This window comes from Mirounga angustirostris, unplaced genomic scaffold (assembly GCF_029215605.1).
Source record: "Mirounga angustirostris isolate CCGP_5_RB_7025 unplaced genomic scaffold, mMirAng1.0.hap1 SCAF_3, whole genome shotgun sequence".
Taxonomy (NCBI): domain Eukaryota; kingdom Metazoa; phylum Chordata; class Mammalia; order Carnivora; family Phocidae; genus Mirounga; species Mirounga angustirostris.
In genome coordinates, this window is record NW_026991711.1 from 12,474,321 (window position 1) to 12,486,576 (window position 12,256).

The 12,256-nt window shown below is 40.7% G+C and overlaps 1 protein-coding gene across 2 annotated transcripts in view; it reads left to right on the forward strand.

Annotated features, from left to right (window-relative positions):
* DOCK9 (dedicator of cytokinesis 9) overlaps positions 1–9,922 on the forward strand; it is a 326,271-nt gene extending 316,349 nt beyond the window's left edge. The window contains exons 55-56 of one of the 2 annotated variants that reach the window (XR_010409934.1): positions 1,052–1,223; positions 9,394–9,922. Coding sequence is in view for 1 of the 2 variants with exons in the window: in XM_045869641.3 (XP_045725597.1) it covers positions 9,394–9,492 (99 nt within the window). In the remaining variant the exon portion in view is untranslated. The remainder of the gene's footprint in view (positions 1–1,051; positions 1,224–9,393) is intronic. The other variant, XM_045869641.3, reaches the window with a different exon arrangement.
* The last annotated feature ends 2,334 nt before the right edge of the window (positions 9,923–12,256 follow it).

Sequence of the window (12,256 nt, forward strand, 5' to 3'; positions counted from 1 at the left end):
GTTCATGAGGCTGTTGCTTGGGGAAGCTGGAACCAGACCTAGGTTTGTGGTCTGCTTGTCCCATCTCTTAAACACTGAGGGAGCAGATCATAGGCATGTTTATGCAAACCATTCTCTCTCTTTGTAACAGAAACTTCTCCCATTTTTTAACCCTCCCTTGCTCTGTGGGACTCCTAGGACTAGACCCTTTATGTATTATGCCTTTCATCCCCACAACACCACCATGACTTAAGTGTCATTATCTGCATCTTCTCATTTGTGGCCGCCCACCTACACACAAAATAAGCACCAAAATTGAGATGCTGGGGCACCTGGGTGGCTCAGGGGGTTAAGTGTCCGACTCTTGATTTCGGCTCAGGTCATGATCTCAGGGTCCTGGGATCGAGCCTTGGTTGAGCTCCACACTCAGTGGGGAGGGAATCTGCTTCAGGATTCTCTCTCTCCCTCTGCTGGCTCCCCCACCCCACCCCCCGTGCTCTCTCTCGCTCTCTCTCAAATAATAAATCTTAAAAAAAAAAACTGAGGGCACCTGGGTGGCTCAGTTGGTTAAGCGACTGCCTTCGGCTCAGGTCATGATCTTGGAGTCCCGGGATCGAGTCCCACATCGGGCTCCCTGCTCGGCAGGGAGTCTGCTTCTCCCTCTGACCCTCCTCCCTCTCATGCTCTCTGTCTCTCATTCTCTCTCTCTCAAATAAATAAATAAAATCTTTAAAAAAAAAAAAAACAGATGCCAAATCAGGTGTGTCTGACTCCAGGGCTTGAAGGATTTTCAGTGTGTCACTCACAGTGAGGTTAGTAGAGGTAGGGACCAGGAGAGTATGAAAGAACTTCAACTGAACCATCGGCCTTAAACATTAGTTAATACTTCATGAGAGCAAATAAAACCAGAGCTGGCTTGACGGACGCACGACCTGGGCAGTCACCGAGGGCCCTGAGCGGTCACTGAGGGCCCTGAGCTTAGAAGGACCCCTGTGCTTCATTTAATGCTCTGCTGTCACCATCTTGAAATTCTGAATAATTTTGTCTTTGCACTTGTGTTTTCTGAGTGAAGTTCGTTGGGATGCAGGAGCACGTGCACGCACAGTAGAGATACACCCATACGCACCATCTGCCGCCATGCCTTGCTGCCTCTTGGCCTAGAGAATTCCTGATGCCCCAAGAGCCCAGAATTGCGGCCGACCCTCGATGTGTGGGAGTCCAGTGAGACCCACAGTGAGCACAAGGTAAGGAGTTATGTCTGTGAACTAAGTAAGCAGGGCTGCTGAGAGCCCCAAGAGGCCACACTTCCCACTCCAAGCAGAAGGAAGGCGATGGTGTTCTAAGAAACACAACCAAGGAACCCTACCACATCCTTTCTCAGACATGTGCTAATTCCCTGAGTTAGCCAGTGACTTACACTGAAGATAGAGCTACGCACAGTTCCTCATCCTTCCAGACCTCCTTCCTCATCAGGAAGCAAAAGCTGAGAGTGTTGGCAGAACGTGCATGTCAAGAGGTAAAGCGAAAACAGTCGAGTTAGTGTCACGCAGTGTTTCCACTGCTCTGGTGAGAACATAACAGATATACATTTATGAGCTATGAAATACAAGTTTTGTGATTTTGATGACTAGGCGTATGAGTTAAATGTGCTTATATTTGCTGACCTCACATAATATAAAGATGAACAGTAAAATTCAGAAAAAAATAATTACCTTCTTCTTTACTTAAAATCACATTAAATAGCAAATGAACAGTATGATGAGTCAAGAGAGACCCTGTGGAAAAAGGAAAAGGCTGTATGGCTCAGTACCTTCAATAGCACTTTAGTCCTGCTTTTTGAACAAGGGACACTGTCTTTTTATTTTGCACCAAGCCCTGCAAATTATGGAGTCGGCCTGAGTATAATAGGCACACACCTATGCACACACACAAATGTGCAAATACATTTTCTGAGGAACAACTCTCTGATGTACTTACAGTATAAATATTTTGAGGTCTGGAAATTTCAGTCGCTTCTCCAACTTCAGAGAACTGCCAGCCCCCAGTCCTCACCAGTTCAGCTCAAGTCCACACAATCTTGCACCTAGAGTGACGTTTCCTTGCCACTGACAGAGTCTGAGACCATATCCATCATACCAAATGTGGCAACCCCTGTCACCTTCACTGAGGTGACATCTAAGCTGCTGTGTGTTCTACCAATGACTTTACCCCAAGGAAGTGGGGAAATGAGAGGCTGACCAGCAATAGTAAAAAAAAAAAAATGGATATGTAGGTGTGATGGGTAGAGTAATGGCTTCCCCAAAGGTAGGTCCTAATCCCTGGAGTTTGTAAATGCTAACTGTATGGAAACAAGGTCTTGGCAGATGTGATTAAGTTAATGTGGACCTGGTTTACCAGGAGAAGTCCTCAGAGCAATCACATGTATCCTTATAAAAGGGAGGCAAAGGGAGATTGAGAACCTACAGAAAAAGAGGAGTCTCTGTGAAGACAGAGGCAGGGATTGGAGTGCTGTGCTCCCGAGCCAAGGAATGCTGGCAGCCACCAGAGCTAGAAGAGAAAAGGGAGGATCCTCCCTGTGAGCCTCCAGGAGGGAGGAATCCACTGACACTGTGACTGCGGACTTCTGGTCTCCAGACCTGCGGGAGATTACATTTCTATTTTTTTTTTTTTAAGATTTTATTTATTTATTTGCGAGAGAGAATGAGAGACAGAGAGCATGAGAGGGAGGAGGGTCAGAGGGAGAAGCAGACTCCCCACTGAGCAGGGAGCCCGATGTGGGACTCGATCCCGTGACTCCAGGATCGTGACCTGAGCCGAAGGCAGTCGCTTAACCGACCGAGCCACCCAGGCGCCCCATTTCTATTCTTTTAAATCACCAAGTTTGCAATCATTAACTTACTCCTTCAAAACAGAAACAGAGAAAAACAAAGAAAACAAAACCTTGCTCTAAAGGTAGAAAATTCCGACTTTCCCAGCAGTTTCTCACATATAGAAGAGTTAAAGGAAATTATTTAAAGGCCTGAAGGATACTGAAGAATCCAGTTCACGAAGGCCTTGTCTCCTCTCTTCCTGTCCACAAAGCCCACGGACCACATGTAGCAGAATGTGAGAACCGAAACTGTTTCATGTTGTCATATTGAGCTGTCCTGGATAGCTTGTCATCACAAAGAAAAGCTTCAGTCATTCACTGAAATACACTGGTCTTTTGGAAAGACATCGTTTTTATAAAGAACCGGTTTTTGTAAATGTGTTTCATATATAATTTTGTTGAATATGTAATCACACATATAATTTTGTGACTTCTGTAATCAGCAGAAAGAAACGTGTATCATGAACCTTGTAACAAAATAACACTTCCTATCACATTACTCATTTATAACCTTACTTCTGCTAAACTTGCTTACTTCTGTGCATATACCATTTTCTCCCTGCCTGGTACAGAGATCTGCACCTTAGGGGAGCTGATTCATCCCACAATTGTGACAGCTTTGTATGGTAGTTAGGCTCATACCATTCACCCTCTGTTTTCCTTTTTCAAAAAATAAATTTATACAGTATAGTCTGAGCAAATATTAGAGAAACATGTTGAGTATAGTAGGTTTTGATAGATATTTGCAGAATTTAATATGCCCTCAGTTCTCCTTCAGGAAGAATCGCTATATAAATAGAGGTAGATTTGGTATGTCAGTGGAGGAGATGAGTTCAGGGTCTTCCTATGTTACCATCTTGGGCCAGAAACCAGCTGTGGAATTTAATATGAATAATCAATATTATATCATTTGAAACACAAAACAGAAAAGGATACAGAAAACATACAGTCTGGGGCGCCTGGGTGGCTCAGTCGTTAAGCATCTGCCTTCGGCTCAGGTCATGGTCCCAGGGTCCTGGGATGGAGCCCCGCATCGGGCTCCCTGCTCGGCGGGAAGCCTGCTTCTCCCTCTCCCACTCCCCCTGCTTGTGTTCCCTCTCTCGCTGTGTCTCTCTCTGTCAAATAAATAAAATCTTTAAAAAAAAAAAGAAAAGAAAACATACGGCCTGAAGATAATCTGATAATGTAAAAAATACGTTATTAGTATTACTAATTAGTATTACTAATGATATGCATGCCAATTAGTTCCCTTCCTCACCCCTCTCCCCTCTCTGTTTTAGCTGACCCTAAAATTTATATGTAAATACAGAAGGCCTAGGATAGTCAGAATAATCTTAGAAATGAAGGACAAAGTTGGAGGACTTGCACTACCAGATTTTGAAACTTATTGTAAGGCTACAATAATCAAGGGAGTGTGGCATTAGTATTAAGAATAGAAATATAAATCAATGGGACCAAAGAGAAAGTCCAGAAATAACCCCTTATACTGATGAGCAACCACTTTTGGACAAAGGTTGCAAGGCAGTTCAGTGGGGGAAAGAATCTTTTCAACATATGGTATTGGGACAATTGGATATCCACATGGAAAAAATAAACTTTGACTTTTACTTCACACCATACACTAAAATTAACTAAAATATGGATCATGGACTTAAATATAAGAACTATATAAAACTTTTATAAGAAAACATGATTGCAAATTTTGTGATCTTGGGAAAGGATAACTATGAATAGCTATGACAACAAAAGCATGATCCATAAAAAAATTGATAAATTAATTTTATCAATACTTAAAACTTTCACATATCAAAAGACACCATTAAGAGAATTAAAAGGTAAACAACAGGTGCCCTGGGTGGCTCAGTCGATTAAGTGTCTGCCTTCGGCTCAGGTCATGATCTCAGGGTCCTGGGATTGAGTCCTGAGTCTATTGAGTCCTGAGTCCCACTCCCTGCTCAGTGGGGAGTCTGCTTCTCCCTCTCCCTCTGCTGCTCCCCCTGCTTTTATTCTCTCTCTCTGTCAAATAAATAAATAAATTTTTGAAAAAAAAAAGACAACATATTGGGGAGAAATATTTGCAAATCATATTTCTAATTAAGCACTTGTATTCAGAATATATAAAGAATCTTTACAACCAACATCCAATTTAAAAATGGGCAGAGGTTGGGATAGATATTTTCCCTAAGAAGATATACAAATGGCTATTAGATACATAGAAGAGTGTATAATACTATCGGTCATTGGGAAAATGCAGATTAAACCCCACCCACATACTCCTAAAGTGAAACCTATCTAGGAACCCTCCTTACCAGTGATGTGTTGGCAAATATTTAACAATTGGCTTTCTGCAGGGCAGGGGGTGGGAGGTGGAGGGAGGGGGACAGCCCTGATTAGTAGCATTGGCCAATTTCGTCGGTGTAAAGACTCCCACCTTGGCTGATATCAGGCCACTCACCTGAAGTGTGAAGGTGGGATCAGGAAGAGATGTGCACACTTGGCTCTCATGAGTCAGGGTGAGCCCCCACCCCCAGTCCACCACTGCTTCTTACTCACACACCAGAACTGCCACCACCAGCCTCTCATTCAGAGGAAAGGCCCACTGAGGACATTGATTTTCTGGCCCCATTGCAGGGGAAACGCTGGCCGGCCACCTAGAAAACTCTACATATTCCTTCCTTCTTTAAAAAAACAAATAAAGAAGGCTCACTGAATTTAGGAAGAATCCAGCAACTTAGAAGACCCTGGATGAGCAAATGGGACCCTGATAGGGAACTGAGATGATTTACAGACGAGAAGGGGGTTTTATTTTGAAATTTCAGTTTCAATTTGTACCCTCAGGGAGATTCAAGGAGATAGTCCATCTTTCAATAAATCAAGAAAGAGCTCTTATTGTGCTAAATAAAAATTCAAATGATGAAAAATAAAGAAATCTCCCATGATGCCAAGAGTCGGAAAACATGATAGAAAAGATAGGATCAAGAGGCCAACATCTGACTAACAGTTTTTGAGAAAAGGAGAACCAAGCAAATGGAGGAGAAGAAATAACATAAGACAAAGTAAAAGAAAGTTTCCCAGAGCTCAAGATGGCTCCCAATTAAAAATACTCCAGAAAATGAAAGATAAAAGACCCACATCTTTATACATGCTCATGAGCAGAGGAAAAAAAACCCGAAAGTTTCCACAGAGCGGGGGGAAAAAAGCCTACAGTGGAAAAACAGAGACTGGAATCAAACTCTCCAGCAGAACTGATGCCAAGACACGAGATGCAATGTCTTCATAATCCTGAGAGCAATTCAATTCCAACGGAGAAGCTTATTCAGATATAAGAACAAAATAAAGGTATTTTCAGGCACACAGAAAATGTGTTTGCCAAGCACCCTTTCTGATGATGTGTTCCAGGGGAAAGAGCGAAGGAAGGAGGGAGGGAGGAAGGAAGGAAGTCGGTGTGTCCTGGGGTCCAACAGCAGAAGTCCGAGCACTAAAAGGAAGTCCCAGGATCATGGTTGTGCCCCAACCCTGTGGAGCAATCAACCTTAAGGGGAACAAGCTGTAAGAATGAGTCTAGAAGAAAGTGCTTTCCATAACATGATTGAAGGGTTGGATAATTTCAGAATAAGGTAAAGGTGTATATTTATTCTGTCAGGCAGAAAAAAAAATAAATGCAATTATTTTTTTTTTAAAACGATAACAACAGTTATGTCCTGCAAACTAAATGTTCCTCAAATGGAACAATTGGGGGAGCATTAGAAAAGAAATCCATTTGAACATTTTTTTAAAAGATTTTATTCATTTTATTTGTCAGAGAGAAAGAGCACAAGCAGGGGGAGCGGCAGGCAGAGGGAGAAGCAGGTTTCCCGCCAAGCAGGGAGCCCAATGCTGGACTCGATCCCAGGACCTTGGGATCATGACCTGAGCCGAAGGCAGATGCTTAACCCACTGAGCCACCCAGGCATCCCAAAAAGAAATCCATTTGACACTGACATTTGGAACCTTCTCCTTGGCCTGGCACAGGAGTGGAACCCTGGAACCAGTGAGTGAATGGAATCAGAAAACCTACCAAGAAGATGGAATCAGATCCTATTATTTGTCTCTGCAGTGAACATGTATGATTCTAATAGGGCAATGCTGTTTATTGTTTACTGGATTTTGATTTATATAATCAACCAATAGGCCATTCACAAAAGACTATTACAGAACAGAATGTATATGTTATCAGGCTGGACTACATAAAAGTAAAATCACAGCAATCAGATCTTGGGAGATTAAAGAGGAGAGATCAGGTTTTTAAAAAAAAAGAAGAAAGGAGGTGTGCCCGGGTGGCTCAGTCGGTTAAGCATCCATCCGACTCTTGGTTTGGTCTCAGGTCATGATCTCAGGGTCCTGGGATGGAGGCCCCACGTGGGGCTCCATGCTCAGATGGGGCAGTCTGCTCCTCCCTGCCCACCCCTCCCCCAGCTCAAACTCTCTCTCTCAAACAAATAAATAAAATCTTTTTTAAAAAAATAGAGAAAGGAGTACAAAGGCCTAATATCCTATCCTGTAAGTAAGGAAATACTAAGACAAATAAGTAATTACAGATTTACTTAAAGATGTTGAGGTAACCAATTAAAGAACTAAAAGTTTTTATTTTATTTTTTTTAAAGATTTTATTTATTTATTTGACAGAGAGAGACATAGCGAGAGAAGGAACACAAGCAGGGGGAGTGGGAGAGAGAGAAGCAGGCTTCGCGCCGAGCAGGGAGCCCAATGTGGGGCTCGATCCCAGGACCCTGGGATCATGACCTGAGCCGAAGGCAGATGCTTAGCAACTGAACCACCCAGGCACCCCTAAAAGAGTTTTTAAAACTACCTGAAATTGAGAAGAGGAGGAAGAGGGAGCTATGATAAGAGGGGTGTTATAAATGAGCTAAATTCTCATTTTTCATGCTGGGAGTCTATACATACAATTTAGAGTTAATACATCATGAAATAGACATATAATCATTTTATTTAGAATTATGGAGGTTTAATTTCCAAAAAAAACCAAAAACATAAATGACTACAAATGGCTACCGTTAGAAGCCAGTTACAAAGGCCCACACCTTGTATGATTCTGTTTAGATGGAATGTCTAGAATAAGCAAATTCATAGCGACAGAAAGCAGACTGGTGGTTGCCCAGGGATGGGGGGAGGATAGGAGAATCGAAGAATGACTGCTCACGTGTACAGGATTTCTTTTGGGGCTGATGAAAATGTTCTCAGATTGATTGTGGTAATAGTCGCACAACTCTGAATATGCTAAAAACCAATGAAGTGCACACTTTAGAATTGTATGGTATGTAAATTACATCTCAGTAAAACTGTTATTAAACAAAAGTCTGCGATGCATGGAAAACAGTATGGCCGTTCTTCAAAGAGTTCAAAATAGAATTACCACATAATCCAGCATTCCCACTTCTGGGTATAGTTCCAAAGGAATTGAAAACCATGTATTTGCACACCTATGTTCATTACAGCATTATTCACGATAGCTAAGAAGTGAAAGCAACCTAAATATCCAATGACAGATGAATGGAGAAAGAAAATGTGGTACATCCTTGCAACAGAATATTATTCAGCCTTAAGAAGAATCAAGTCCTGACATATGCTAAGACATGGATGAAACCTGAGGATATGATGCTAAGTGAAATAAGCAAGTCACAAAAACACAAATATTGTATGAATCCACTTATTTGAAGTGCTTAGCATAATCAGACCCATAGAAACAGGAAGCAGAATAGAATGAGGGTTACCAGGGCCTGGGGAGGGGAGAAAAGGAGAGTCGTTCAATGAGTGTAGTGTTTCAGTCTTACAAGATGAAAAAGATCTGAAGATCTGTGACACAGTAAGGTGCATATAGTTAACACTACTTTACTGTACACTTAAAAATGATTAGGATGGTAAATTTTATGTTATGTATTTTTTAACACAATAAAGAAAAGTCTGGGGAATGGACTGGAGTTAGGAGCCGCAGACTTTGCCTTTTCGTTGTAAGCCTTTCTGTACTGTTGGGTGGGCTTTGCTTTTTTTTATTTCTAAAACTTAATTTTTAATTAAAACTAACAATATTACCAAAAAGGTTGGACATAGATTTTGTTAAGTATCTCCTGCAGTATTTTAATTATTGTACTTGAGTCTATAACAACTATAGGCGCTGGTTTCATATCATGAAGTACACTACTACCAAGCTCACGTATCTTGGGGGTTATCTATCCTACATGGCAGAGCAAGCAGTGAGATCATAGTCTCACCAATTCTTTGCTGATAAATTTTATATACATTTTAATATAAATTTCAGCCACACAGATGAAACCTTTGGATATACATTTTATTTATTGAAATCATTTACAAATGCTGAGTTAAATTTTATGTTGATGGCACACAAATTATTCCATATAAGCTTGTATAATTTTATATCCAATATAAAATTATTGTTTCTATATGAGATAATTTTTTACAGACCTTTTTTTGACCTAATTTGATTTTCACTGATTTGTTCCCACGAACACCCTTTTTTTCTTTTCCAGGATCCCACATTGCAGTTAGTTGTCATATGTCTTCAATCTCCTCCAGTCTGTGACGGTTCCTCCATCTTCCTTGTTTTTCACAAACTTCACATTTTTTAAGCATTCAGGTCAGTTATTGTGTAGCATTTTGCTCAGTTTGGGTTTGTCTGATGTTTTCTCGTGATATAGTTATGTATTTTTGACAAGAAATCTACGGAAGGGATGTTGTACCCTTCTCAGTGCATTATCCAGGGTACATGATGTTGACGTATCTTATTCTTGGTGATATTGACCTTGATCTCTTGATCAAGGTGGTATCTGTTGTGTTTCTCCACTATGAAGTTACTATTTTTCCCTTTGTAATAAATATCTTGGGGAGATGTTTCAAGACTAGATGCAATATCTTTTGATTGCTCATCCCTATTGGTGTTAATTTCTTAACATTTCCAAGTGGTTTGTTAGGTGGCTAGGTATTGACTCCAAATAACAAAGGATCTAATTTATAAATATCCATATCCATATCATAATATTTAAATATTCTCCAGTTTCCCCCTTACTTCTAGTGAGATTTCATACTCTTTCTAACCTCACAAAGGTTAATGAAGTGCATTGGTCCTCCCCATTTGAAGGCTTATATACATTTAGGACTTTTATACATATAGGACAGTCAATGCTCAGGATTTTTTACATATTTGCTTGCTTTTTCTTTTGTTTGTTTCATACATTAATTATGAATGTGAGGAATGGATTTGATGCTATCCAAATATGCTTCTTTATCTTGTTTGCCATACTGATTCCCTCTAAGAAAACATTAGCTCATGCTAGCAGGATTCAGTTAAATGTGTTACCCCCTTTAACTAATACTAAGAAACGATCTGGGCTTGTCAGTCACCATGGTATAAGGCGATATTCTAGCCTTTTTACTGCCCATGGTGGATAGCAAAATGCCCTCCACCTGCACAAAGATGTCCATGTCCAAATCCCCAGAATCTCAGTGAATATGTTTTTTGTTTTTTGGGGTTTTTTTTTTTAAGATTTTATTTATTTATTTAACAGAGAGAGATAGCGAGAGCAGGAACACAAGCAGGGGGAGTGGGAGAGGGAGAAGCAGGCTTCCCACTGAGCAGGGAGCCCGATGCGGGGCTGGATCCCAGGACTCTGGGATCATGACCTGAGCCAAAGGCAGATGCTTAATGACTGAACCACCCAGCCACCCCTCTCAGTGAATATCTTGAAGGGCAGAAAGGACTTTGCAGGTGTGATTAAGTTAAGGATCTTGAGATGGGGACATTATCCTGGATTATCACAAGGGTCTTTATAAAAGGAAGGCAGGAGGGTTGGAGTCAGAGAAGGACATATGATGAGAGAAGCTGAGTGAAAGAAAAGAGTTGAAGGTGCCAAGACTTTGAGGATAAAGGAGGGGCCCCATAACACGGAATGCAGGTAACCCCTAGAAGCTGGGAAGGGCAAGGAAACAGATTCTACTCTAAAGACTTCAGAAAGAACTGAGTTTTGCCAGCACCTGGAGTTTAGCCCCGTATAATGACCCTTTTTGGATTTCTGACCTCCGGAACTATAATAAATCTGTGGGGGTTTTTTTAAAGATTTATTTATTTGAGGGGGGGCAAAAGGAGAGGGAGATAATTTCAAGCAGACTCCCCTCCAAGTGCAGAGCCTGACACGGGGCTGGATCTCACAACCCTGAGATCATGACCTGAGCTGAAATCAAGAGTCGGCCACTTAACCGACTCAGCCACCCAGGTGCCCCTAAATTTGTGTTGTTTTAAGTCCCTAAGTTTGTGGTAACTTGTCACAGCAGCAATTAGAAACTAATAACACTGCCTCAAAAAGAATTATTTGTTCTCTTTTTGGTTAGTAATATAGATTTGAGTGATATAAAGTTTGAAAGATAAATTAAATGATGTGTTATAGCAATACCCAAATTTTAAAAATCTCTGCCATCCATCACGTTTGGAGGGATGATATGTTTTTATTAATTCTAGAAAATAAAATTGAATAATTATATATGAGTACATCACGTGTCAAAACTATATATTTACTCACAATGAATTCCCAGACTCTACCACCTATATAATATTTTAAATGTGTAGTAATTGACTAAAGCAGATCATTAAATAAGTGCAGTTTGACAAATTCTGGTTTTGTATCATTAAGCCTGAAGTAAATAAATAGGGTATTTGTGTCCCTATTTCTGATATCAGATGATAAATAAATTGTAATATTATTGGCACATAAACCAATAATGCATGAGACAGTACAATTCTTATGCTTGGCAGTTTGGGATAATTTCTGAAAGCAACTACTAATGAGTTTCTTTAAAAAAAAATAGTGAGGAGAATACATGGAGAATTAAAAGTATCTCTGCATCCTTTTTTATTTTGATATGTCTCAGGGATTTTATATTAATTAATTGGAAGAAATTTTTCTAGAATACATCTTTTGAACACTTTCTGTAGTAGTGACATTCCAGATAATGAAAAGCTTCCAGCATCTGCTGGGCACGTGGAATGCTTTTCCGTTCTAAGTGCTTAAGGAAGATAAACTTTATGTGAGAATGACAAATATATTATTTAATTATGTCATTTGGTCTCGCCACTTATGGAGGTGAAGAATCATTTGATGGCCTTTATTCTACCCCCCCAAAAGTGATACGGTTTTTTGTTTTGTTTTGTTTTTTAAAGATTTTATTTATTTATTTATTTGACAGAGAGAGAGCACAAGTAGGCAGAGCGGCAGGCAGAGGGAAAGGGAGAAGCAGGCTCTCTGCTGAGCAGGGAGCCCAATGTGGGGCTCGATCCCAGGACCCTGGGATCATGACCTGAGCCGAAGGCAGCCGCTTAACCGACTGAGCCACCCAAGTGCC